Source organism: Prorops nasuta, unplaced genomic scaffold (genome assembly GCF_024137725.1).
Source record: "Prorops nasuta isolate Cenicafe-Biocafe unplaced genomic scaffold, Cenicafe_Pnas_1.2 PNAS00006, whole genome shotgun sequence".
Taxonomy (NCBI): domain Eukaryota; kingdom Metazoa; phylum Arthropoda; class Insecta; order Hymenoptera; family Bethylidae; genus Prorops; species Prorops nasuta.
Window position 1 is genome coordinate 3649522 of NW_027116803.1, and position 27716 is coordinate 3677237.

At 42.5% G+C, this 27716-nt stretch overlaps 1 protein-coding gene across 2 annotated transcripts; it reads left to right on the forward strand.

Moving 5' to 3' along the window:
* Positions 1 to 1351: 1351 nt before the first annotated feature.
* On the forward strand, positions 1352 to 27173 carry LOC136774108 (homeobox protein unc-4-like). Of its 2 annotated transcripts, none has more exons than XM_066728208.1 (4): positions 1352 to 3055; positions 20476 to 20648; positions 24889 to 25080; positions 25543 to 27173. In XM_066728208.1, the coding sequence occupies exons 1-4, from the start codon at positions 2680 to 2682 to the stop codon at positions 26308 to 26310; spliced, it is 1509 nt and encodes a 502-aa protein (XP_066584305.1). In that variant the 5' UTR covers positions 1352 to 2679; the 3' UTR covers positions 26311 to 27173. The 2 variants fall into 2 exon arrangements, with proteins under 2 accessions (XP_066584305.1, XP_066584304.1); XM_066728207.1 differs by having other exon boundaries at positions 1356 to 3055; positions 24877 to 25080.
* The last annotated feature ends 543 nt before the right edge of the window (positions 27174 to 27716 follow it).

The window sequence follows — 27716 nt, forward strand, 5'->3', positions numbered from 1 at the left end:
GTGACGAGTCGACGCAAGCGCCACCGGCCTCTTGCTAATCGCTGCCACGAAGTCACGCACTAAATAACTTGGTTAACAAGGTGCCGCCGCCACTGTAAAAAGATTACGTAAGCTGTAATGGCCGCTGGCTCCTCCTAAATTCGAGAGCGAAGCGTTCCGCGCGACTGCTCGCTGAGTGTGTGTGTGTGTGTGTGTGTGTGTGTGAGAGAGAGAGAGAGATAGGGGAGGAGAAGGAGGGTGGGGAGTTAGAGGGAGAGGCGAAGCGAGACTCGTTGTGGAAGCGGAAGTGAGAGAAAATAAGGGAGGATCGGTGGAGGAGAGGAGAGGAGAGGAGAGGAGAGTGAAGAGGAGGTACTGCGTGTTCGTGGAGGGGGTTAATTTTAATTTCCTAATTTTTCCGACCCCGAGGCGCAGGTAATTCCCTTCCTCTCTCCTTCAGAGGAGAATAGATGTAATTACTTAACGCCTCCGGGCCCCTCGCTCCTCTTATTAAAAGAGGATCGCGCCCTCGAGGCTGGAGGGGTGGAAGATTTGTCCCTGGTGGGGACTCCTACGACTCCTGACTTCTGATACGTGTGCTTTTCTATCTGCCAACCCCTACCAAATCTCACTCCTTAACTTTTCTCCTAAGAAACGTCCAAATCACCACTCATCAGTATTGATTCCATTACTTCTCTCAACATCCAAAAGTCTTCTCCACGCTCTTTCACGCTTTTTGCACCAAATCCCGAGTACCCCAGGCGCTCTAGAATAAACCGATACTCGTAGGTATGTTTTCCCCAGTCTGCAAGGGTAGCTTTTTGGATAAACACTCAGTAGGCAAGAGTAATTTGTCGCTGAAGCGTGTTTTAATAAAGAGGCGAGCGTTATAATAGATAATTCGGATTTTCAGCGGTAAAAGAAGGAAGGGAAGTGGGAGAGGGTCTGTAGACGCAGGGAGAGTTTGCGTGTGTGCGTGCGAGGGAGAGGAAGAAACTCGGTGGAGGGTGTCCAGGGTTGGATCGAATTAGAGGGTAAGCGATGGTTGGCTGTGTGACGGGTTTGGGGTGCGCGTGGGGGGAGATGCAGGGGTAGTTTGGCCAGGCTGTGGGTAGGGAGGAGCCATCTTGCGGCCGGTTTCAGACCAGTCAATTGATTCGCTCCCACCAGCTGCGGCAGCAGGTCCTCTTGGAACGGGGCGTCGATTCAATTCCGGTGAAAAAAATCTTAGCGTGGGCGGAGCTCCACCAGTAATCCGCCACGTGCGATTGGTCGACGATATTGCGCCGGTTGGAAAGCCACAAGCCGTACAGCCAATCGACGCCCATTGGGTGGAAATACAAACCAGTTTGGGATCCGTGGACAGAGGGGAGTCGTTTACTCGGTTCTTCGAGCAGATAGTGTTGTGCCGTTGGCTCGTGCCGTAGTGGTCCTGATCTGACACTGACAGCTCCTCGCAACCAACACAATCCATGGATTCCGTCTGACCTGACACGCGCCGTGGATCCTCGCACGACACACCACGACGACACCCTCTACCCCATCCCACAGACCAGTGTAATCACCAGTGTAACATTCTTAACGCACTCTCCTTACACCTACGACCAAGCCTCGGCCCTCCTATACATCCATCCCGAGTATATCATACCGCACCAATTTTGTCCCGGCACCTCGTGAAAAACTACGTCATCTCCGTATACCGCTGTGTCTGACTCGTTCGTCCAATTGGAACTATCTCCGTTGAACGCGCGATCACGGATAAACTTTAATTATACCTTGTGTAACTGTGATTACAAGTGATTGGCTGCTGGATCCAGCCTGTTCGCCAGCTTCGTTATACTCGGACTCACGGAGTACGGAGCGAAATATTATATATATATACATGCATGTTTTTCCCAATCGTGGAAACTATAAACTCTCGTACGCGTCACCGATCGTCATTATTTTCACACGTGACAGATAAGTGGCCTATGCCACGACACGTGCTCCACTCTAATGGACTCCGTTTCTATTCCGATCACTCTATACAGCCCGCGTCCTTTTATCCTACGCATCTTTATTGAAAATACTACGAATTAACTTCGTCGAACCTTGACAATTGTTCAATATCAAGAATTTTTTAATTTTTTTCGCGTCAACCGCTGATCTTGCAATTGGAGCATGTGTAAGGGCTGTAACAAGAGTGAGGAATATCAATGACGAATAATACACGAGGGACGGGAGAGACTATGTAAAGTTTCTGGAAAACAGTGCGTAAAGGTCTGCTGAACGCTGCCCGACGGTAACCGACCGGTTTCACTGCACGCCGGAGAGAGTAAGCCGTGCCAAGGGTTCGCGTCCTCTTTGATTTTTATCACTCGCAGTGGAAAAAGTCGTTTGGAACATTGTAAGCGCGGATCGTGGAAAAATCATAATAGAACAGTGCGGTGGGTATGAGAAAAGTGAGGGAAAAGGGTCGAAGAAAAGGTCACGGGTAGAGAATAGAGCACAGGGAGCTGGAGGATTGGTGCGCAGGATAATAGGAGAAAGAGTTTGAAATCGAGTAAGAATGTAAGAGGGAGGATCGCATTGATCGGAAGAAATCGGATGAACAGTGTGACTGGAAGAGGATACGGAAGAGATTAGAGGTGGGGGGATAGATGTTGGTGGTTTGAAGGCTCTCGAGAGGCGAGAGCAACGGCGATCAAGTTGGTACCCAAGATGGTTTTGGAGCCAGGAGGTGGTCTTTCGTTCCCACCGCCTCCTGGTGGCGCGACGGCAGCCACTGGTGGTTCCCTGCTGGGACCGACGAGGATCTTCCAGAGGGCAGCCCCCGTCTTCCCGTTTCACCTGGCAGGATGGCCTCCGCATCACACGGTTTTAGGCCAGATGCAGAGCCAGGTCCAGCAGAGTATGCAGGCCCAGCATCAGGCTGCTGCTGCTGCGGCCGTTAGGTTCCTCAGCCATCATCCTCATCATCCACATCCGGCCATCGGCAGTCATCCTCTTGTGTCCTCCATCGCCGCTCATCATCCAACGGCTCACCATCTTCATCATGCCAACGGAGATCACGGCGACGACGACGATGAGAAGAAAGGTAAGTGCATGCAGTATATATATATATATATATATATATAGATGACGCTAAAGTTCGACGAACCTTTTGTTATATTGTCGCCACTTCCGGTGCTACCACGGGAGAATCGCGAAAATTCTCCCTCCAACGCGATCTCGTTAATCAGAGTTACAGGCTTGTTTAACGTAACTTATGCCGAGGCACTGATGCGTGTAACTTTTTTCTTCTCCAGTGATTCCTCCTTCGCAAATTGTGTATATAGTTGTTGCATTATTGCGGTGAGGAGGAAATTAACGAGGGATCAATATAGCTATAATACAGGGATGGAAAGGTAGATATTGACCGAACGATTTGGAGCATTTGTCTTGTTCGAACGGCACACGTAACTTGGTAAATTGGCCTGGGGGGAGTTGCGCAACACGGTCAATCATAAGATCGTTGCTGGCTGGCCCTTGGGATCGCTTACACCGGTAACTCCCTGTTTCGTGTTTTTTCTCTCCCTTCCTGGCAGCGATCGACGCGTCGCACCCGCGTTTACCGAGATTCCTGCAACGGGGGTGACTTTGCTTGGAAATCTCTTTTTTACGTGATCCCATTCGCACCCCTAACTTGCTGCTTTATACCTCAAAGGGGAGGATTGCTTAAAACGTTGCTTATAAATCTGTGGTGCTTTTATGTACGAGGTTGCACATATATTAGAGCAACAGCGTGTACACAATAACAGCAACAGCAGGTGTTACACTCAGGTGCTACACCTCTATTGCTTATTCTCTATTTTTATGCTGAACTCTTATTGAATTACAAGCTTGTTTATCGAGCTTGAATATTTTATCAGCTGAAAACATTTAATCACCTGGTCGGATGATGTTTTTACTACGTTTGTAACATGCTCAATCTGAGATCGCGCATTGTTTGTACCCGGTTCTCGGTAGCTCTTATCGTTTTAATTAATGTCGTACATAAGCGCGGACTACACTACAGAAGCAAATAGATCTCCCTCGCTGTCCGACTGTGCAGGCTGCCTGTCAAATCGGCTCTTGCAAACGCTGGATCTACATATAACCAGCCGGAAGAGCATGTTTCTCTACGTTGCTTCATATCGCTGGAAATGAGTTATAATAAGTTATGGCTTTGACGCGATTAAAATGGATCGGTGTAATGTTTTGTGCCTTCCCTTTATCGGTGAGCGAGTATCAGCACAAAATGAATTTTCTCGAGAAGAAATTAACGATTGAATGAACGAGCGTGGAAGGAAAGCTCTTGCCCTCCCTTAATTATTAATATTATTCCGGTAGAAAAATATATGCGATAAATTTTGAGCGGAACGCGATGAATCCTGGTGGGCCTATAATTTCATCTCCCTTCGGAGTCGAACCAATTAAGTTTGTAGAGTCTTTAACTTTTTCGACGTATCGTCCCTTTTTTGTCAAACGTCCTAATGTGCTCCGTTTGGTCTAATCGGAAAATAATGACAGGATGTCTTGATAACGCGAACGGTTACAGAATACAGTCCCAGCTTGCTTGATGCTTCTCTTTCTTCTTCAGCCTGCACTGCCTTCGCGTTCCATTTTACAACTTTTTACCATATGTTCAGCGTATTTAATTTTTTCCTCGTCCAGATTCTCCCCTAACGATTTCATTTAATCAATCTTTTGCAGCTTGCTCGTAAATCTTCAATGGCACATCGCGTGAATTTCATTATTAAATACCTCGAAATTGATTATGCTAATGTGGCTAATATTCGTGTCTGTGGAGTATTAAATAGAAAACTGAATTTTACGAGAAGAAAGAAAAGTAACGATTGTGTGAGAATGCAAAGCTTGCCAGGGAGTTTATATATCACGGTTGATCGTCGTTTGATTTTGAGAGAAAAATACTTTAAGGGTGGCGAAGGGGAGAGAAAATAGTGAGAGAGAGAGAGAGAGAGAGAGAGAGTGGTAGAGTGGTAAAGGGTCATAGACGAGGGGAAAAAGGACAAACAAAACGAGTCGGCTAGGGGTAATAACTTAATTTAAACTAAACTACAGTTTAATAATTCTCGGCCAGGCTGGCTGTGGAAGATGCAACGGGCAACCAGCAATTTCAGAGCCGCCGTTAACTGCCGGTCGTTAGTCCCTTTTCAAAACTTCTTTCTTTCTTTTCCCGTGTGCATCCACCTCTCTTTCTCCCTCTACTACTTGCTTCCCCACTTTCCACTATCCGCATTCTCCTCCTACTTCTTCTTCTTCTTCGTCTTCCTTCACTACTCGGTCACGAGCTAATTTTCGAACGTGGCTTGCGTGTCGTGAATCTCGCCACGGGCCCCTCTCGCACACTAACGCTCACGGCGTACCTGACAAATTGAATCGTCCTTGTGCTCTATCGAACTCTACTTCCAATTCCCATTTACGGGAAATCCCCCTAGAAAAACTCGAAAAACTTATTCCCATTTAACCATCGCATCGACTCCTCTCAATTTTTCTTTTACGATTGCTTTGCTTAATTGTTTCTCAGTTTTACTGTTGTGGAAAGATTGAATCAGTGGATTCTTACTTTGACTTGTGGTATGTTGTAAATAATAATAATGTCTTAGTTATATCTCCTCGTCGTTTCAAAATATTCTCTAATCGATTGAATTGTGTTGTGACCAAATCCATATGGTAAGGAAATTCGAAACATCGATAAATTATATTTATATTGTTATACTCAACTATATACACATATATATATATTGAATGTGAAAGAAAATATGCACAGCTGAAATGGTAGAAATATATAAGGCTGTAAAACTTTTGCATGCCTCGTGTCTCATTTATTATAGGTTATGACAAAAGTCTTATTTAGATTACATATAACAAACACAGGAATAAAATTGTGCAAAGACACTATTCGCTTCCACACACAAATCAGTCAAGTTATCGCATATTCTATATAGTACAAACACTTGCTATTTATACTGAAGCACAAAAGTTTGTGAATATAAAAAGATCAAGCACACATGTTTTCTCATTATTAAAGTCATAAAAATAATCATCCGTCTATATAAAACACTGCTCTAATCTGAGGAAAATAAGAAAAGATTTTACGACCGTCCACGACAACGCAAGAGTCGGATAATACTTCGCGTTATACATAGAGTTGACGCAGGACTGATCTGGAAAAGATTTGTCACTGACGTAAAACCGGTTAGCGGGAAGAAATTATTGTTTGGGAAAGCCGCAATTACGAGTGAATTTAGGACACTCTGTTAAAACAATAACCCTTGTCGCGATAATCAGGAAACACTCCAGAAATTTGTGCTATTACGAAAGAAACAAAAAGCTCCCTCCATTAAAATATTATAATTTTGGTGATTCTTAAGTCGACTGGCAGAATCACGACATATATCGTGGTGGAGCTGAAACGCGCCATATATTCTTTATACAATAGAAATTATACTGCTTTGATATTCGAGTCAGTGGTGAATTGTGATGTCAAATAGCCACGCGAGGATGTTCGTGCGAATCGTAAGATCCTAATTGCAAAGGGCTACTGCATTTCATGGGTTTCCTCGTGACGCAAAAGCATAGCCAAGAGTGCGTGACTAGATACTAACTAATTATTTTTTTCCGGTTTGTTGGGCTCTGTTTAAGCTGTATTTTAGCAACGCAGCATGTAGCAATTACGTTAAGTTTATCACGAATTCGCTATCGGTCCGCGTATTGAAAATGACTCTGTCGTGGATACACGAATCACCGATCATTCATAACAAATTGCTCGGATAGCAGACAGAAGACTGAGCAAGAATGCGCTCGTCCCTCTATTTTCAAGATTTATCTTTTTTCCTCGTACTCTCCTCTCTCTTCTTAACAGAAATATTCTTGAACACAAAGAGTGAATGAGTCCTAGTGTTAGTACAATTACATCGTTTTTTTTTATCGAATAATCCCTTTCTTGAACAAGAATCTCTTTGTATTGCAGTATCTTATTGCTACTCTCAAATCTCATTCCTATTTCACAGACTTAAATGTACGTATTAAGCTACATGAAGCAAACTGCGTGACCCTACCAGTTATTACACGCATTATATATATCCCAAGAAGCGATGAAATTGCGAAGTAATATGTTTGGAAAAAAAATGTGCTACTTAGCTAGATGATACTTTGTGCTTGGCAATGGCATCACGTAGCAATCTAAAATTTAGTATTTATTAAAGTGAAATATTTCTCTTTATTCAAAAATACATTAAGAAGTCATTTCATTTTTCATACGTCATCACAATTATTTATGTATGTGAGGTTGGCATAAAGAAAGGAAGAGAGAGAGAGAGAGAGAGAGAGAGAGAGAGAGATGACAAGTGGCAGATTCAAGAATATGGTGTTAATGTTGCTAAAATTCTTCGAAAGTGTGTAAGTTACCAGTTTTGAGGAGAAAAGATGAGATTAAGAGTTTAAGACCAGTTAATTTATGGAAAATTGACCAATACGACTGAGTTGTCCCGTTCAAGGGTCCCTAAAAGGAGAAAGAAAGAAAGTAAAGTGGTAAGGAGATGGGATGGGGTTGAGAGAGAAAGATGATAGAGGCTTGGTAATTACGGCAAGTTTGTCACGAATTCACTGCTTGTACGTGCCTTACAAATGACTCTACTAAACGGACGCGAATTGACCGTCGTTTATCACCGTGGATGCACGTACACACACACCTTAAGCGGATAAACGCCCATAGCAGCACCCTCATGTTGTAGCACTCGTTACTCTCGTACACACCCTACTAAGACCTTGATTTACGAAAAAAAAACCCTCGAAAGTAAGAGAAATGAAACAACCAATTTCTTTGGTAATGTTGAAATTTTTGCAAAATACGAATCAACTTCGTTAAACGTTACACGAGCTTCTCGATTGATGGAAATAAAGTTTTCGCCTTTTCGGCGGTTATATCGCGATAGGATTGACAATGCGAATGCACGAATGTTACGCAATTGATCGCGCAATGGAAATGGAGTTTTTGACAAATGCCCCGAGCGGCAGATGGACGAGTCGGTAGAGACACACTTGTCGCGTTCGTGGAAACGGCATATGGCCTTAGGTCGACCAAATTGCACGAGACGACTGAAACTTGTCGGGAAAGTCGTTGAAACGACAGGTTTTGCATTAATTAAGCTGGGTCCAGCAATAGCAGGGACAAACAAATCACGTCTCTTTCATACTTGAAAATTCTGAACTTTGACCTTTAGGCGTGAATCCTCTCGATCTTTGTTAAATTATTGTTGAAAGCCTGGAGAAAAGGCTACTGGAAACCACAAAGCGTTCGGAGAACAAACGATCCAGCGAATTGCTCATGACACGTTGACGCACAATTAGGGAATCTCTTGAAAAATGAAGCGTTCGTTAAGCTCTAATAGCTAGGTCGATTTTTCGACGCGAGTCGGCTCGTCTGTCCAATAAATTTCGTAGAGTTTATTGCTATATAGGTAGCAAAACGACGCTTTCTATTTGGGAGGCTGTCAGCGATTTCTCCGGCATTGATTGGCGTTTAACAAATTGCACTTTGGTTGCTAAAATCTCGACAAAAACGCGTTTCTTGCGAAACTCATTTTTACCAAATTCACACTTTTTAGGTTTCCTCTCTCTCTCTCTCTCATCACAGCTATGTACCTATTAATTATACAAAGCTCTGGTGCAATCTCTGTGTCCGAAAATAATTTTGCGATTATATATATAAAAAGAAGAATTTTTTCTCGGAACCTTCCAGCGAATACATTTTAGCACGTTCTCCTGATCCCAACGTAACCCGATTATTATACTCATTTCTACGGTATGAAATGGAAAGAGCAAGATATCACGAGTGGCTGAAGAAATCAATTTTTCTGATCCACATCTTCCCCGGTTGATATGTATAGCACGTTTTACGTGGCTAACCGCGTATCTAACCGCTCGTGTCTTTGTAAAACAGGAAGCAGCACTCTTGATACTTGAATCGCTCGAAGGAAAAACCGGCAATTATCTACTTTTTGAGCGAACAATTTACACACTTACTCGAGCGCGAATATATTTATCCGCTTGGGCCAACTTGACCGAAGACTTATCGCGCTCTGTTTTGATATATATCTCAATGATACGTTAATTAGCCGATAAGTGGGCAACGGCATGTTACCTGTGTTATTATGAGCGAGCGATGATCGGTGTAATAAAGTGCGTTGCTCAAAATAAAATAAGCGGTATAGCGGCTTGGACGTACAGTACGATTCCGATCGGTCGTTTAAAACAATCGGAACGCTCGCTCAATGAAGTCTCACGCGACGGCCGGGATATGGCGTCGTCGAGCAAATGACACGGCAGCCCTAACAACTCACCAATTAGGCTACCCAGAGGGTGCTAAAGTCTGATCATCGACACGCAAATATCCCTTTCCTTCTTTTTCTTACGATCAAAACCCCCCTACCTCTCCTACATCATCATCTTCCGCAGAGATCGAGACCAAATGTCTCAATTCTCCCCCATAATGCCTTTCAATCATATATTCCATTATGCGATTATTGTACAATAATAATATATATATATATACAGTCTGAATTGTACATCTCGATCTTAATCCACACCGATGGAAATCCTTATCACTAACTTATCTCATTCGATAGTAGAGAAAAATCAGACTTTAATTTAGTATAATAGACTTCAGCACTTCTCCACGTGCCATGTCATACGAAATTCGGACGTCAAATCGTATTAAGACGCACGACTGCTTTCGTGTATGAGAAAAACGAGTCTTATATACTTCCGCATCGATAGGGATCTAGAAATATTCTATTCTACACGAAAGAAACGGACTTCTCAATCGAGTTATCGCGATCGTAGACTGCACGCGGACGGGACGGCTCTCCGTTTTATTGGTAGGGATAGCTAGTTGTATGCTACATAGGGTATAGAGAATAGGGGAAGGGGGAAAGGGGGGGGGGAGTTGGTATAAGCAGAAACGTCTCAATTTTACGGGCGAAAAATGCAAAAGGCACGCAGTAGCCTTTCGCCGAAACTCTTTTTCGCCTCTGGACGACTCTCTCGTTCTTCCTTTCCTTTCTTTCAGTCGACTTTGGCATCGGCGCACCGTCGTCCTTCGTCCTTCGTCCTTCTCCCTTTTCCCCTCCCCCTTCTCGGCCACTTTCCTGTTGATGCCGACTATACGCAGCCAAGAATTGCACGCAAAGGTATTAATATATAATTAACCGGCCTGCTTGTAGATCGTATCTGAAAGCCTCCTTATCGTCTGGCAGCTCGCAGCTCGCAGATACGCTACCCGTATTATGCGAGCAGCGAGGATTCTTTGCGTGGTTATTCCGCCCGTGTCTATATATGTATAGCGTATACGTATACTCTATATTATATAGTAATACTAGTCGGACGAGCCGCATCTCGACGCTGATAGAACGTTGCGAAAGCATCGTTTCCCCCCTTTTATATAATCGATCAATTAACGAAAGCATCGTCATCCATTTCTCATATATAATTGAGCAGCGAGACGCCGGCCACAGTGTGCTTTCGGAAAATTAATTTTACTCCTCTGGTATTTTCAGAGGGAAGCCGCGTGGAGCATTAAGGTAATGAATTTAAAAATCGACAAACCCGCATGATAATTACGGATGGCCAATATTCAGCAAATTGCTACGGGGTGAAGCGCGGAGAGTGTCGGTAACGTGATCGGAATTGGCTGCACCTGTCGGCTGTCGGTGAGCCGAGCAATTTTTTGCTTCCCTTTTTCCTCGCGTATCAAGAATACCCACAATTTTTTTCGCTAATTTTCATTTATACGCCTTAATAAAGTAAACGTTGGGAAACGATTAAAAGTGAGTGATTATTACATACCGTACGATATTCACCACGAGTATTTATATACTTAATATAGTCGATAGTTTGGTCTTTCCTCGTGGGCTCCGGTGGTTTTTTTTTGCTGCACGCGGCTATAATTGAACAAGTTCTCGCTAACCGGATGCGCGATGCATTTTATTCGAATATTTAATAGGGAATCGTATAGAGATTGCGGTGTATATTATAACAAGGGGGTTGGTTGGAGTCCCCGCGGGTTAGCAGGTATATATATACTATATAAGAGTGGGGAGGGGGCTAGGCAGAGAGCGAGAAGGGATGATGAGGTAAAGAGGAGGGGAGGGGGGGGGGGGTGTAACAGGGCGTCAGCGGGATTGATGGTGTCTAGATGCAAATGTAGTCAGTCTGGCACGCAAGCAACGCATCCACCTACCAACGCCTTATGCCAGTTAACGCCTTACAGCTTAATAATATCTACCTGTCTCGCTTCCCCGACCCCGATCCTCCTTCCTTTATCACTTTTTCGCGCCGTGCAAATTACTTTATTAGTCTCCTTTTGCAGGCCTCGCCGACTCGCGCGGGACCCCCCCCCCCCCCTCCCAGAAATCCGGAGTGGCTATCGTGGCAGGAAGTAGGAAGCCCGTTCACCTCCTTGCCTTACCTCCTAAAAATACAATAAGGCCAATTTGGCAACGCTGTATTATTAGGGAAATGATTCTGCGTTCCTGTGCTATACCACACTCTACTACTGATATACGATACATGCGTGTATATGTATATACCGCTACGTGAGATGTAGCACGGCGAGGGTTGCTGTGGGACAAGAAGAAGAAGAGAGGGGGGGGGGATAATAGCCGTTGTACGGTGCTTGTATGGTTTTTGGTATCAATCATCGTTCGCTTTATCGGGAATTTCACGGCATCGGGAGATACTTGACGAAACAAAGGAAACTTAAATGGAAACTATCTGTATCGGAAATTTCCTGCTTCGCTATCTTTGCGCATGCATTAACCTTTTAACGTAGTGGCGTGGGATGCACGAGCTTCGGTAATTTTGCCAAGACACTTCATTATGCTCGTTACCGTGCACTCGCCTCCGCCAATCGATTTCTCGCAATTTTTTCCCTCTCTTATCCTCAACTACGCAAGGAGCTTCGCGTTAATTGTATACACGTGGTCACGTAATTCACTGCACTTTCATTGATTTCGTTGTTCATTTGTTTCGTTCAAAGTGACGTCGATGTGGGATTGAATAGGATTGATCGATGAAATTTCCAGTACTTTGTTGTATGTATATACATATAGGTGAAAGGTTGATGGTGTTTGTTGCGTTGTTGTAGAGCTGGCTAAATCTATAGCTGGTATATATATATATTACGGTAAAGCTGAAATTTCGTGTTGCTCTGGTCGAGGTAGAAAGTGGCGGTCTCCAGGGTGCCAGGATGTCGTTCTAACGTTAATGACGTCGTTGACTCTCACTTAACAAGAGACTACCCTCTAAATGGGGGGTTGTGTGCCATGAGCCAGTCCAGCGATATTCGCCAAGCCGACGATTACGAAACTCGAATTTGCAGCAGAAGTTACGTCATTACTAAACACCTCTAACGTCATGCACTATGTTATCATTGACCGTAGGCCATTCAGCAACTTCAAACTGTACGTGCTACTGCGTTTAATGGGCACGAGAGGGGGGACAGGTGGATATATAATTTAAATCTACAATAAATCTCGTCCTACCACCGAACAATGTGTCAGCTGTCCCAAATACTTTGCTTATTATTGCACCTTCCGTTCTCTCCTCAGCATTGATCGAGTTTCGCATGTCAGGAAGGCATTCCTCCTAAATTGACGCACAGAAAAGTTTTCGGTGGGTAAGAATAAGTCATTAAACTTCACGCTATTATAAAGGTGTCAGTAAATAACAGTGTTAAGATGTAAAAGCGCGAATACACGGTGTATGAAAATATGCAACCAAGCTCAAAGTACTCGCCCTCGGGGTAATTACAATTTAATTGCGTGTTATTTGGAGCAGGAACGGACCAGCAGGATTACTTCATTAAAAACTACATTAATAACTCGATGCAAAATACATGATCAAGTGGTAACAGTATGTAAAAAAAAATCTACCCGCCTTTAACGCTATATAACAATAAACGTTGTACGAACAAAAGTCTCGATACAAAGAACCCATCTGCCCGTCAGTATCTCTATATATATACGTTTCTTAATTACTCGACTCAAATACGATAGATGCTCGCTTTTTATTCTCCCTCCATTCAATCATCTCGCCACTTATTAAAACCCGATCATTGGTATGCAAAAGAAATATTAATAAAAATCTGCGAAACGATTACGACGATGCCGTGTCGAATAAAAGTGTTTCTTTCAGATAAAATTTACACGGTTCATTAATTTAATTGGTTGCTTGGATTAGAGGTGGTGGAGAGATAAACCGAGAGAGAGAGAGAGAGAGAGAGAAAGCTCCTGGCCTCCCCGCGGCCAAGAGAGCTGGTGATCCTGATCGTTTGCCGCAAGTATAATTGTAATTTAATTGTATTTCTGGTCGCACGTTTGTATATTCGTGTATATACGCATCGACAGAGAGGCTTATTAAACGCCTTCAGCTAACACGCTATCCCTCACTTTGCTGAGAACTGCTGCGTAACGACCAGCTCAAACGCAACCATCTATACACTCCACTGTACATGGACATAGTCCCTGTGCAAGCTCAAAAGTAATATTTTTATTCAAATTTCCAGCAAGAATCTGCTCTTGGAAAATTTTCGTCACGGGCAATTGGCTGCTTTCACACGAATTTGATATCCTCGCGTGATTACCGGAGCCCTTGGCACACGGGCAACTGCCTTTCAATTATACCGAGCAACGGCGTTATTATATATACCTTCGGATAACTCGACTGTCCTGCACCGACGTACCGCTCTCTAACGTGACAACGCACAGTTTCTTCGCTCCCAGCGCGAATCTCGCGCACTCTTCATCTTATTTCCTCCTCTATACAAGATCACCCTGCGAGAATACACGGGAGTAAAAAATAATACCGAGTTCCACCCGTAACGTATATAGCATTCAGTGCGCGAAGGGGACATCCGGTTATCCGACTATTATCGCACGTCGATATTTTGCCATTGCGAGCGAAATTGCTCGTTAGACGTTGTATAGCACTGGCGATCGATGAACGCGAAGGATCGCGTTTCGCGAAGACGAGCCAAGCGAGCAAGAAAGGTATAAGAAAGACCAATGAACGGAGGCGGAACAAGAAACTCGGATGAAGATTGAGGATGGAAAAAGCGGTAGATGCAAAATTGCTATCTCGCTCGGTGGATGAGGGAAGAGTCGAGGGACCGATCGAGGCACGACGAACGCGAGTATTTTCGCAGATTCGAGAATAGCGCAAGGTGTTTTGCTCGCGCACGGAATGAAACTATTGTGAAAGGTGGATTGAATGCGAGGATTGGCTCGATTTAATGAAATTGATAGGAAGCGATAAATCGATCGAGGTAAATGAGGATTTTTAATGCGACGGACTGGTTATTGGCTGATGCCAATAAGTGTATCGATAGGCAGCCGGTATCCGGCATCCGGCAATCAATTATTGAAACCGAGTGATATCGTACGTGTCAAGCGAGGAGCGTGGTGGTTGGCTGCTGCTGGCCGCGCGGCTTCGAGCGACGACATACCGTTTTTTCGACTGGTTTAATCGCACGATGATACGCTACTGCCATGTCAGAGCCAGGCTCTCTTCATCGGCACGCACGCGACCCTTCGTGCCGGTTTAGCCGCGGTATATAGTCGAATCGCTCGCTCTTCATGTACCGGCCATCTTGCCTCGCTGCTGTTGCCCATTTGCCTGCTCGGCCGGCTCGTCTGCCTCGATCCGGCGAATGCGAGAAAAAGAAAGAAACGATCGACCCTCATGGCCGATTCTCCGAAGCTGCCCCGAATCAACGCCAATTGATGCTCGCGATTCAGTTACCAGCGCGACGCGGCTCTCTGCTTTGTAATCTCAATGTGGCCAGCGTCCACGTCTCGCCCACCGATAATCATCCATTTCGGATCATACTTATCTCGCGACTACCGGTAGCGAATTTCTTACCACTCGAGACGCCAGTAATGAGGATTAACGCGTCTGTGTTGAGTACTAAATTGTTTTGGAACTTCTTTGAATATGTACCACAAAATTTTTGTGATACTGCTTTTGTATAATGTTTATAATCGATTTGGTTTCGTATTATATAGGATTGGCTGATAAATGTTGCAATTTTTATATCTGTTCGATCATAATCTTTTATCGATCCGCCAGTAATCTCGATGATACACTTTTCGTAGCGTTGCTGTACGAGGGAAAAAGTGAATACGGTTTGTACTATTAGATAAAGTACTTGGATAACCGATTATCCTGTATTGGGTGTACTTCTCATAATGATATATTTATATCAAAGCTCATGTACGTGGAATCGACTGTATCAGGCATTGATCACACACGTCAGGGCTGGAATTGTCTCAATTAGGAATCTTGCAAAAAGCTGTTTCGTATCTTACGACTTTTATGCTTCTTACAAATAGCAGACTATGTAGTGTAATATTTCATACAGAAACTTGTCGATGCAATTTAACGATAATTTTGTTCCTCGAAACTTTCGCATTTTGTCTTCGTGCCTCGGTAAGATAGGATCGCTCGATGAGATAAAGACGTTAAACGCGTTACGTAATAATAAAGCTACAATAGGATTTTTGTTATGCATCGATAGATCAAGGGACAGCCGTGATACGTCTATTTATGGTCGAGTGTATAATCACATGGTAGATATACGAAACAATCGACGTATCAATCGTACCAGACTCAACCTTGATCCTTCAAAAATGATATAGAGGAGCAAGAGTTTCTCGCAATCTTTTCAGCTGGAAAGTTGTTTAAAATTGAATTGGGAGTAGAGCACACGCTTGGGGAGTGGGGAGTGGGGGGGGGGGGGGGGGGGACAAAATATGATTTGCAAAGTGAATGACGTTCTAACGAACTGGTATATATGTCCTTATCAGATTCCATTGGACAAATTGAGGTGTTCCGGTGAAGCGTAATCCTTCAAGCTGCCACCGTGTTGTGCTGGCTTATTACGGATTATAGATTATCAATAATGAGCAAACCGATCGGTATCCATCTTGCTCGGTTGCGTCGAGCCAGCAAGAAAGACGAATCGAAGGAAAAGAGAGAAAGCGACAAAAGAAGCGACTTTTAGATAAATCGCATCTAATTACGGTGATTAATGCGTTGCACGACGATTTTTCTACGCCTTCAGCTGTGCAACGTGCACACGTTCACTATAATATAGCAATATACCGATCAAAGTCTCTAATTTGCTTCGCTCTCGACCCACGCTATACGCCATAATCCAAAGCAGGACAATGCGGGATGCACAGATCTGAAAAGTATATCAGGCCCTACACCAGACACCACTATAAAGTCACTTTGTTATTACCAGTAAGAAACTGGCGAAACCCTCTTAATTATTCGCGTTTCGAGCAACTTATTCCTTTAAAGTATATTAATCTGTAAATTTATCGATCGTGATTACCTGAAATACCTCTCCCTCTCTTGGCGAGGCAAAGTTATAGTTGCGGTCGAGCCGCGAGCGGAATCTCGATCGGTAAATCGTGATTGGACGGAAGCGTCTTTGCAAGTGAAAATGCTGCTGGCACAGGCTATTGACCTGGATAGACATTCAATTTACACCAATTACGGTTTGCCACGCTGCAGTTTATCGACAGGAAACTTGTCTCATAGGTTTTCTTCATTCACTTGCAAAGTATATAGCAGCCTGGAATCTCTTTATTATCATCAGGCATTCGGTGAATATTTTTATATACGAAACTTCCTATTGGCCGCTCTCGTTCGATCGAATATCGAAAGTATCTCGTCCAATGGGGGGCATGATTAATCTATAGCTGAATTGTTCGCGCTGCTGGCAAAGATTTAGTAGCGCAAGAGTTTCGCAAGAATATAGAGAAACGGTGGCTAAAGCCGTCGATAAATCTCGCGATCGTCGCGTAAACTTTGTTAAAGTTCGTGCTATTTCTATTGCTAAAGTTTCTTAATGTCTTTGGATAAGTAGCTGCTTGGAAAACGAACGAAGTAGGATTATGCCAGCGAATCACGGGACTGTTCTCCTCGTTTCTTTTTAATTTCCTCTGACAAAATTGAATCTCTTGTACTATTCTCTTGTTATGTCCCACAGCTATTATATTCCTATCCTCTCTCTCTCTCTTTTTCTTTATTAAAATAACCTAGCTTCTCTCTACTAACGCGTAATCACTCTCAAGAGTTCCGCATAAAAGAGACGTGACACCGGATTCCTTATGATTATAAATTATTGACTTAAAAACTGGGACTTTTCGTTTTTCTCTCAAGAACGAAACTTCAAGTCAGACTTAAACACATCGATTTGAAAATTTATTTCCTTTGGTCAAAGTGTAATTTGCAAAGAATCATATTAATTCTCGAAGGTGGGATCAGATTAGAAGCTTCCGGGTAAAGGATAAAAATCACTTGACTCTCATTGTCTTTTCTTTTGACAAAATCATTTGCACATTGTCGCGATTCACACTGGTATGCGTGACAGTGCGGTATTACTGTACTCGTGACTGACTATGTAGAATCATTAACGTCGTGTCAATTAGCTCATTACGAGGAGTCTGCTACATTGGCAAAACTGCTGAGTGATCTAAAAGGTTTGCATCGTACAGAGAAAATAGATTGAAACGTCGACCCTCGCGATCATGCCGGATGTGGAAATTGTTTAACAGGTTATATCATAAATTATTTAAAAGCGCTACTAGTGTCATTTATCAAGTTCGATAGTCGGGCCCGATAATGACGCTCCGCTCTCTGGAATGCATTGAATATAAAGTGACTTTAAGCCGAGATCAGAATCAGGTTGCACCAGTGCGAATCTTATCTTTATTATTATTATTATTATTATTTTGTGTCAATCGCATCTTCCACGTACACGGTAAGATTAATCGAGCTTCGTATGAATTATCGCTTCGGGGATGATTCAGGATTTATGCTCAGCGACTTATACCGCTGGTTAGGTTCTCGCGATACTGCAACAATAATGATGAAGCGCGACGTTGAAAAAAATACATACACACACAGAGATACACGCGCACGCATAGAAACTTAATAAGATCCCTTTGTTTTTCAGAATCTTCTTCCTAGGAGATTCATATTTTTATGAGAAGTATATATATATATATAAGTATGGGTGAATTGTTCCTGGAGGGTGATTCCTCGGTAGAGTATCCCAGTTATCTCTAGATCGACCACGAGAGATCTTTCGTCCGGTTGATCCGGAGATCGCGATACCTTCGCTACTGTCGGGTCAATCATAATTCTCGATCTTTTATTCAATTCCGGTACACTCGCATTTGCATACATATGCGAGTACATATACACAAGTACGCTAGCCAAAACACTCGTTGATACGGAGATCTTTGCGTCGGATAAAGGCCCGAGCCAGATCTACCGAGTCTTCCTCGTAAAATCACTGAGATTTCATGTTTATTCAATATATCGAGATTTCCCCCACCCTCTACCTCCCTTACAGTTTTTCTCTCTTTTTCCGTTACTCCCACTTTAATTCTTTCCCATTCCTCAGTTTCCCTCTTATCTATATGTATAAATATGTATTCCCGAAGCAACGAGGGAAGCATCGACTTCTCGCCAATTTCGATCTGTTCTATCGATACATGTACAAATCATTAAGGAATTTCTAGATTCCAACTGTAGCGTTAGCTTCTTTGGCCTCTATACGACAGTTGTTTATTATCATTCCGCATTTTATTATTACCCACGAGACAAAGACTTTATAACTGAGATTATATGCACTCGTCATATCAAACAGCTCATGCTTTTATTCCACTGATTTTTCAACTGGACGTTTCCGCGTTTTAAACCATTCGATCAAACTGTATTTTTCCGATTTTTCAAGATCTAATTGTCAAGTTTTCAATTAATTAAAAAATAGGAAATATATTTAATACTGAAGTTAAATAAACGTTTTCACGCGTTAAACTACTTTGGGTCAAAACGGGTTAATTTTTTATTGTTTATATTCAGGTTTAAAATATAATCAATGAAACTAACAGGGTACGAGAGTCCTCGTGGCTTCTGACCTTGCACCGCTGCAAGCGCAGAGGACACACGACACAGCTAAACACAAACACAACAAACGTGTTTACCACTGGTAACGTTCGCTATAGTATTTCACTAATTACACGAATTTTAAGAAAGATAAAAGCTTTCACTTTCACCACAAACTGCACTTCAATTTCATATCGTTTTATAAAAGACTAATTATAAATTGTGAAAAATGTGAGTACACGACACACGCGCTACGCACTGATGATATTCACGAGTTTTCTAGTTATTAGAATATATTTCGGACGTTTTTTTTTATTATAAACTGAGGAAAGCACAAATCCACAACACAAACGCACCACGCGCACTAGGCACTGACGTTTTTCACGAATGTTTAACTTATGTCGGTGCATTTTGGGAGATTTTTGATTTAAAATGGAGAGAAGCGCGAATTTTGGCGAAATTATTGAAGAAAAGCGACGAAAGTGCACCGGGGCGCGCGAAAAGTGAGGAAAAGTCCGGTCGGCCTCGGTCGCGCGATTGAAAAATTCGAAAAACCGTCGCGGCGGCAGATTCGAAAAAGAAAAACAAACATGGCGGAGAGATATCGGGAGAGAATCTGTTCGGGCAAATGCGAAAACGGGAATCAATCGCGCGACCGAGGCCGACCGGACTTTTCCTCACTTTTCGCGCGCCCCGGTGCACTTTCGTCGCTTTTCTTCAATAATTTCGCCAAAATTCGCGCTTCTCTCCATTTTAAATCAAAAATCTCCCAAAATGCACCGACATAAGTTAAACATTCGTGAAAAATGTCAGTGCCTAGTGCGCGTGGTGCGTTTGTGTTGAGGATTTGTGCTTCCCTCAGTTTATAATTAAAAAATCTTTTGCAATACAATAGAATATTGAAGTGCAGTGTGTGGTGAAAGTGAAGGCTTTTATCTTGCTTAAGAATTCGTGTAATAAGTGAAATACTATAGCGAACGTTACCCAGTGGTAAACGCGTTTGTTGTGTTTGTGTTTAGCTGTGTCGTGTGTCCTCTGCGCTTGCAGCGGTGCAAGGTCAAAAACCTCGAGGACTCTCGTACCCTGTTACTTTCATTGACTTTATTTTAAACCTGAATATAAACAATCAAAAAACTGTACCCAACTGTTCATTATTACAATAAAAGGTACTCTATTCAAATTTTGACATCTGGCAAATTGCTTGTATTTACGTATCAGGCAGTACCAAAATAGACAGTAACTTATTAATGAATTATGATTCTTAATTTAATATTTTGAAAGGAGAAAGAGGAGTTATATTTGTGTATTTATACGAGAAAGTCATTGAATATTTTAAATACTCTCAAGTATGCACATTACCAATCGTATATACGCAACTCTATAAAATATTGTAGTAGCAATGGAATCAGATTATCGTTTTGTTTTTTTTTTTAGGGAGAAAGATAGTTAAGTGGTTAATTACGGGAAACTCATTGAACATATTTAACAGTGACATTTTTGTTGTTGCAGGCTGCGATGGGGAATCGGATGAGAATGGAAGCAAGAGGCGAAGGAGCAGGACGAATTTTAATAGCGTCCAACTGGAGGAATTAGAACGAGCCTTCCTGGCCAGTCATTATCCGGACGTGTTTATGCGCGAACATCTGGCTGCGAGACTCGATCTGAAAGAGAGCCGCGTTGCGGTAAGTATATAGTATAATATCTGAATTGCTTCTTGTAAGAATTTCTCATATCCCCAAGCTCATATGGTATCACGATTAAACTCGTAGTACAGATATAGTTACTCGGCTCGAAATGTTTGCGTGCTCGCGTCACGAACCAAAAAGGATACTCGAATTTATGAAAATATCATTAGAAAATCCTTTAAAATTCTAACTTACCACCACTCTTCTGTTCTTGCCGCAGTTTTGCAATTGAGAGTGAAACAGTATCGAATTAAATGCGATAAATGAGCACACGTTGGCTCTTCCGGCTGAGTGATTTATTTGCGATTAAGTTAGCCATGGTTCCGTTTAATGGACAAAGTTCAGATATGACATCATGATTTTTTATGGGTTTGTCTTTGGTACGGAAGCATTATCTAAGATGGGCTGTAGCGATAGAGAAGAATTTAAAGCAAGTCAAGCTCGGATTTCGAGGGTTGATGCTCGACAGACGTTGGGGGTGTATACGGGCCTCGTCCTTTCGCTCTCCCGGGGATAGTTAGTCCATCTGCTCACTTCTGACTGCGGTTACCTTGGCAAGGAGACTCGCTGCCCAAAATACGTCCGAGAGTGTTAAACCGAAAAGCATCTATCACCACTGATCTACCCTTGCTCTCCCTCGTCTCGTCAAGCGCCTATTTATATATAATAGCACGAATAAATTTCTCCAGTACGATATAGATAAGAAAAATTCATGCATTAAGTTCAACTTTTCCCCTCTCTTTCTGTAAGCATATACTCACACATACGTACAGCGTAACGCTAACGACATAGTAGATAGAATAATATTGATTTTTTTATTATATTATTAATTGCCATTTCAAAGTCAGACTAATTTAATTAACCTCGTAAGCTAATCACTTATTCTTTAATTGGGAATTAGCGAATGATACCGCACTATATCGTTTTATAGAATTGCCTCAATCTTGTTATTAATTAGTCGAAAGACGGTCCCCGAACCAATTATCATTATCTACCTGATACAAGCTTTTTTTTAGGGCAATTTCAGAGCGGTTTGATGAAATTGATTTGACGAAAAGCGTATTATCGTTGGTAAGCTAAAACTATTGTTGGGAAATTTCGTTTGTTTCTTTTTTGAAGAAATTCGACAAAAGGTTTGATGATACGAGCTTCCTCGGTATACGTATATAGGTATAGAAATTACAAAGTAATTCTTGATCCAATGAACCTTGCATCTGGTCAGACTTCTTCCGGTCTCTCGTAACCCGATACGCGGAACATCGACGTCCCGTCTGGATTCTCGAGTGCAAGGCTGGTGAAGGGTGGACCCTCAATTTCACGGCCGGTCGAATCGACGGCCACCCCTGGCCACGTCTTTCACGGGATATTTATGCGCTTAGACACGCTTCGGAAGTCCCAATCTTTTCCCATTCAATATGTCTGTAAATGTAACATTTTCCCCCAAAAACAAGATACGGAGCTCGCTCTGAATAAAATAACCGTAAGGAGTAAATTTATTACTCACAACTAGTTAACTTCTGTTATTTTATCGCGAACATTCAATCTACCGATAGAGATTATCGTAATATTGTCCATATCCAAACTATACTTTCTGCTTACTCTTATCGACTGTACATATACGCTCGTTTAATCGCACATGTTTTTAACTATCGCGTTTATCACGTTTTGTCTCAAATTTTTTTTCTCTCCAAATTACTCGTCGTTAAACGTCCCGCTGTCGTCCCATATCGGTATTATTAAAGCAGTCCGAACCTGTTCGAAACGTCAATTTCATGTATTTTATCTAACTAATTGCCCGACTATTTTTCATGCCAAGATGTCACTCGACGATGTTATTATTTATACGTATTATACACTGTAGTATAAGTGTTTTCTCAAAATTAAGAGAGGGAGAGAGAAGAGGAAACAATTTTTCGCTCTTATCTTTCCACGTGACAAATTGCTGGGTATAACTTTGAATTTATTTTTCTCGATGCAAGTAGGAAATTTCGGGATAATTTGACCTTGGAGCAGGGAGGGAGAAGAATACAGCACACCCTGATAACCCCTAGTGGTGACATCGTGTCGAGCACCAGCCGGTGTGGCTTGGCTTTTTCGAAGGGATACTGGCATGTCGAGAATAGCATTGACATAGATTAGATAATGATGATCTCAGAGTGCGATAACCTCGTGAAAAGGGCAACGCGAGTGTCTTTTTAAAAATATCGTCATATCAAGATATATGAATGACAGCGTAGCGTCACTAAAGTTGGAAGCTAAAAAGCGCCGAGCACACGTCTGCTGTGTACCTTCCCTTTTATTTGATCATTGGTCAATCCTTGGCAACGATCATAATAATTTATCTTTTGTGTGAAAACGCTTCGAATCATTGTCCATATAATCACTGGACGGAATGACCGGCCATCTTCTAATTCGTAGGTTGCTGCAAATGGTTCGATGTTATTGGTATCTGGTTATCCCAGCAGGAATAACCATAAAATTTCTCCAAGGCGAAATCTCTTCTGCGATTCAATGCAATCAGTTTACAATTGAATTGCCACTGTGCGGGACGAAATTGCTATTGCTTCCTTGCACGATGAATATGTATGCTGTTTAGGTATAGCTCCAAGGTGCCAATGCAATGGCATGGACAAAAATTATTATAGTATAGGTTGTCTTCTATCTTTCATTAATTGGGCAACGAGCATGTACTGTATATATATACGCTTTGCCCGCCCTCTCTTTAATTTTACTGCTCGCTCGTGTCATTATCGCTTTAGTACAGCACTATAAATTTTCTACCAGCTACACTGATATTCCCCGGAGCGGAGTGCCGGTAAATGTGAATGGATATGCATACATCCAGCAATCATGCCGAACTAAGAACGCTACTTAAATCAATGTACTATCTCCAAAACAATTCAATTTAGAAACTTTTAACGTCAATTATACCCCAGATTAAATATTATTTTATGTCACTCCTGGTGACAATATAGTTTCTATGATTTTCAGCAAAATAACGTCCCGTGCATAAAAGTTTCACCAACTTTTCGAGAGAGTGAGAGAGTGAGAGGGAGGGAGGATGTAGCGGCACACAAGCTGGCTTGTCGTGCAAGATGCAAAAGTTGGATCGTTACGTGCAATTTGTCATGTATATGCACGAATGGCTGCAATTACTAGGAATGATTCTATTATTGATTTTGGCGGAATACGTAATAATTGTCGACAAATCCAAGAAAATAGTTCTTCGGACAGTTGTAATTTCAATGAAGTAGTAATAATGAATAACTCTTTTTAGTTGACCTGGAACTTACATAGCGATATTTGTCACGCGTAATAGAATTATTTACAACAATTAACGAGGCAATTCAATCAAATACTATGTGCCGGAAAAATGGTAAAATTACCACTTTCAGAATGTACACTATGATTTTACGTCGCAGGACTTGATTACCTCTTTGCCAACTGTATTCGTATAATTAATATCCGTATCCAGTTTTACCAGTTTATTTACTTAATCACTTTTGAATCTCGCCTGTGAGGTATCACGTGAGATGGATAATAGTGCTTCTTTCCTATATGATTTTAATGAGGGCAAAAAGGAAAGGTGGATGTTTAGTTGGAGAATAGGAGAAAAAAAATGTATGATGGAACGGAGTGAGGAAGGGAGAGACAGGGGGGAGGGGGTATATAGGTTTTAGTCAGGTGGTGTGATGTGACAAGAGTCTGTTGAGGCCTCGAAGGGGTCTATTGATCTTTGGCTAGCGTGATTCTGGCGCCGCGTACCGGTGAAAGCTTCAACTAATGTCTTCATCTCTCTCCCTCTCTCCCCACTTACACCTTACTAGCCAAAGCTTTTAATCTTTCTCTCTCTCTCTCTCTCTCCCTATTCATATACTTGCAAAGCTGGTACAGCTCACGCTACCCTTAAATCGTGCTTCACGCCAAGAGCATTCACCCAAGCCTACGTGCAAAGGGTTAGCCTTCTTGATGAATCAGGACACCCTCGAGGGTCGTTGGTCCTACCTTCGGGGACGTGTTGCTTCAACAAAAGTTCCAAAGTCTACGCAGAGTCTTTGACGCTCAAAAGAGTAACAAATATTAATCAATCGCCTTATGCGAGAACTAGAATCCACATAGATATATATATATATATATATATATATATATATATATATACTATACGCAATATGAAATGTGAATTACTTAGATACAAATTTGCATTAATTCGAAATGGATTTTATAGGTTTGGTTTCAGAATCGAAGGGCAAAATGGAGGAAGAAGGAGCACACGAAGAAGGGTCCCGGAAGGCCGGCGCACAACGCTCATCCTCAGAGCTGCAGCGGGGAGCCGATACCCCCCGAAGAGCTAAGGCGAAAAGAGACGGAGAGGCGGCAAAAGAAACTGCTAAAGGCGCTCGAGCGGCAGCAGCGAAAACTGGCGGCGAAGGCAAGTCAATTCCAATTATAGTCGGTGAACAATGTCATTAAGCTCGGTCTTTAGAATAGTTACGTAACTAAAATAGATATATCTGATCGAGAAACTAATCCAAAGGACAAGCAGGCAGGTATACACTTGAATCGCTAAATCACACGGCTACCGCACCTATACATATACATAAACACACACATATATATATATATATATATATATATATATATATATAGTATTAGAAGTAGGCGCCTATAGCCTGTGTTTCCTTCTCCCTCGTCCCTCATTAAATCTGACAAGCTATAATTATTACACAGCTCATTGATAGATGAAAATTGATCAGCGATTTTTCACGCGGAGCAAATCATTCTGACAATCTAATCAACCGTCCGGAAATCTATTATAACTCACTTTATATAACATCTAAATTTTGTTCTCGAGGTGACAAGGATCTAAGAGAAAATATCTTGCAAATTTCAGGGCATTTCCGTGGACCTTTCGACCTTGAGAGCCGAGTGGGAATCTCGAAGCGCCGCTGCTTCCGGCGGGAACGCACTGACCAATCATTTAGGCAGCTCGTTCGGTCACTTGAGTGGAAACAACGAGGGTAGCAGCATCTCTGGTTCCGGGAACGACGGGAACGAGGAGATCGACGTGGTCGGTGGATTGGATTCCTGCAGCGAAAGTGGCAGCGAGCGGATGGATTCGGCAGCCGATGGCTCCGTGGACGGAGAGAGTTACTCGAGACTGGCCAATGGGAATCTCAGCGATCCTCGCAGGAATCCTAACCTCAACGGTGCGAACCACATTCAAAACCCGAACGCAGGTATCAGTCTGGATCACCTGAACCATCAGAGGGGCATTCACCATTGGGGCTTGAGCCTGCTGGAGAGAAGACGCGAGCTGGTGAACATTGGGAACGTAACCGGTGCTCGGCAATCGGTGAACAACAATAATAACAATAGCAATAGTGGTAGAATGGTGTCGCAGCAGTCCAGTAACGAGGAGGAAGTGCAGAGCAGCAGCATAGATCTGTCTGTGAAAGGTCGCGACGAGAGGAAGAGGCTCAACCCGTTCTCCATTGACAGTTTACTGGGGAACAACAGATCCAGCACTCACAGTAATATCCACGTTGACAACAGACCGTCCACGCCAACCTTCTCCAATGGCAGAGAATCAACTACACCGACGACACCCACGACGCCCACTTCGCCAATTTCTCTACCAACTTCACCCTCCACCACGTAGTGCTGTGTTTAATAAACTCCCCTATTCGAGTGTTCCGAATTCGAGACTCTCCGAAGACTTAGCCTTTTCGTAGCTGGGTCAAAGGCCCGTGATACAAACCTGGCGCGATGGTATCTCGAGTTCTCGTCGAATTCGCCAAACTCAAACGTTGATCTGTCTTTTGGAGGAGCGTGGATGGACGCTGAAGAGTGAGCGTCGATACGACGGGAGAATAGACCGGAAGGTAGTCTTTTGTAATATCCTCGAGATGATGAAAAGTAGCGTGGACTGCGAGGAGAGTCTCTATCAGCTTTAACATATCTGCAACGACGAGCGTTGTGACATTTGTATCAGAGTATTTGACTGTAGGGTGGGTTTCGTCTCATCAACCCGTCCGTCTCCACGCTCCGTTTCTACGAAGGGAGACAGCGAGGAAGGAAATGTGCAATAAACCAGCGAGTCTGGACAAAACTGTCATTTAATAACTTTTGTGGTGATTGGATGAAAAATATTCGCTAGTGAGAGAGACAGACGTCTGTATTTAATGTAAATAGTTATTGAAATTAAGTACGAAAGATCCGTTTTATTTAATTCACATAGTTTATAATCCGGTGTTCGTCAATTGCGAATATTATTTAAAGCAATAGATTTCGCCTGGTGCATGTACATAGAAATAAATGAGAAGCTAGGCTTATGGGGATAAAAGGGAAGTACGATGCGAAGGAAAAGACGGTAATCGAGAAACTGCCACTGTCCGTAAAAGCGTATGTGAAAATGCTATGATATAGCAGTGGTACGATAATACGGCCTGAGAAACAAGAGTAACGACGTTGATGAATCTGGGATCGAGAGACAGTACCTACTGTATATCCATTAAAAATATATTAATTTATTCTCAAGACTATATACTTTCGTGTTGTGTCGTATTAACCTGACCTCGTTAATCCATTTCCTTATCAAAAATTTCTGTTTGTTTTTGCTCTCTTTAAGATAATTCGGCGTTGCAACAGTTTTTACGAGCTACGTCTAGACCACCAAGTATCACCAGCACTGAAATATCACCAAAACAAATTGATTTACAGGCAGGGATATTTCACAAGAAGATATAAACTATGCATACCATTTTCTTCTTTACCACTCCATCTGCTTGTAAAGTTTTACAGATTTCCATTATTTTACTCGAATCTCTCTCTTTCGTCTGCCGTATACAACGATCTATTGCAAATTGATCGAACGTCGTGATTTATTACGACACGACATCCCATATACTCTCGTCTCTCGTTTGTGCGATTCTGGTGATCCTAGCTGGCTTGCATCATAATTAATCGCAATACCAATATAACGATCTTCGGCTCCTTTATAGAGATTAGCCCATACATAATATAAAGGCAATGCCATAAATGGCTTTCCCTCGAAGCGCATGCCAA

Coding starts and splice junctions, on each gene's coding strand:
- LOC136774108 (XM_066728207.1), top strand. CDS start 2,680: ATGGTTTTGGAGCCAGGAGGTGGTCTTTCGTTCCCACCGCCTCCTGGT. Junction 20,649..24,876: donor TGAAAGAGAGCCGCGTTGCG/GTAAGTATATAG, acceptor TGGATTTTATAG/GTTTGGTTTCAGAATCGAAG. Junction 25,081..25,542: donor AGCGAAAACTGGCGGCGAAG/GCAAGTCAATTC, acceptor TGCAAATTTCAG/GGCATTTCCGTGGACCTTTC.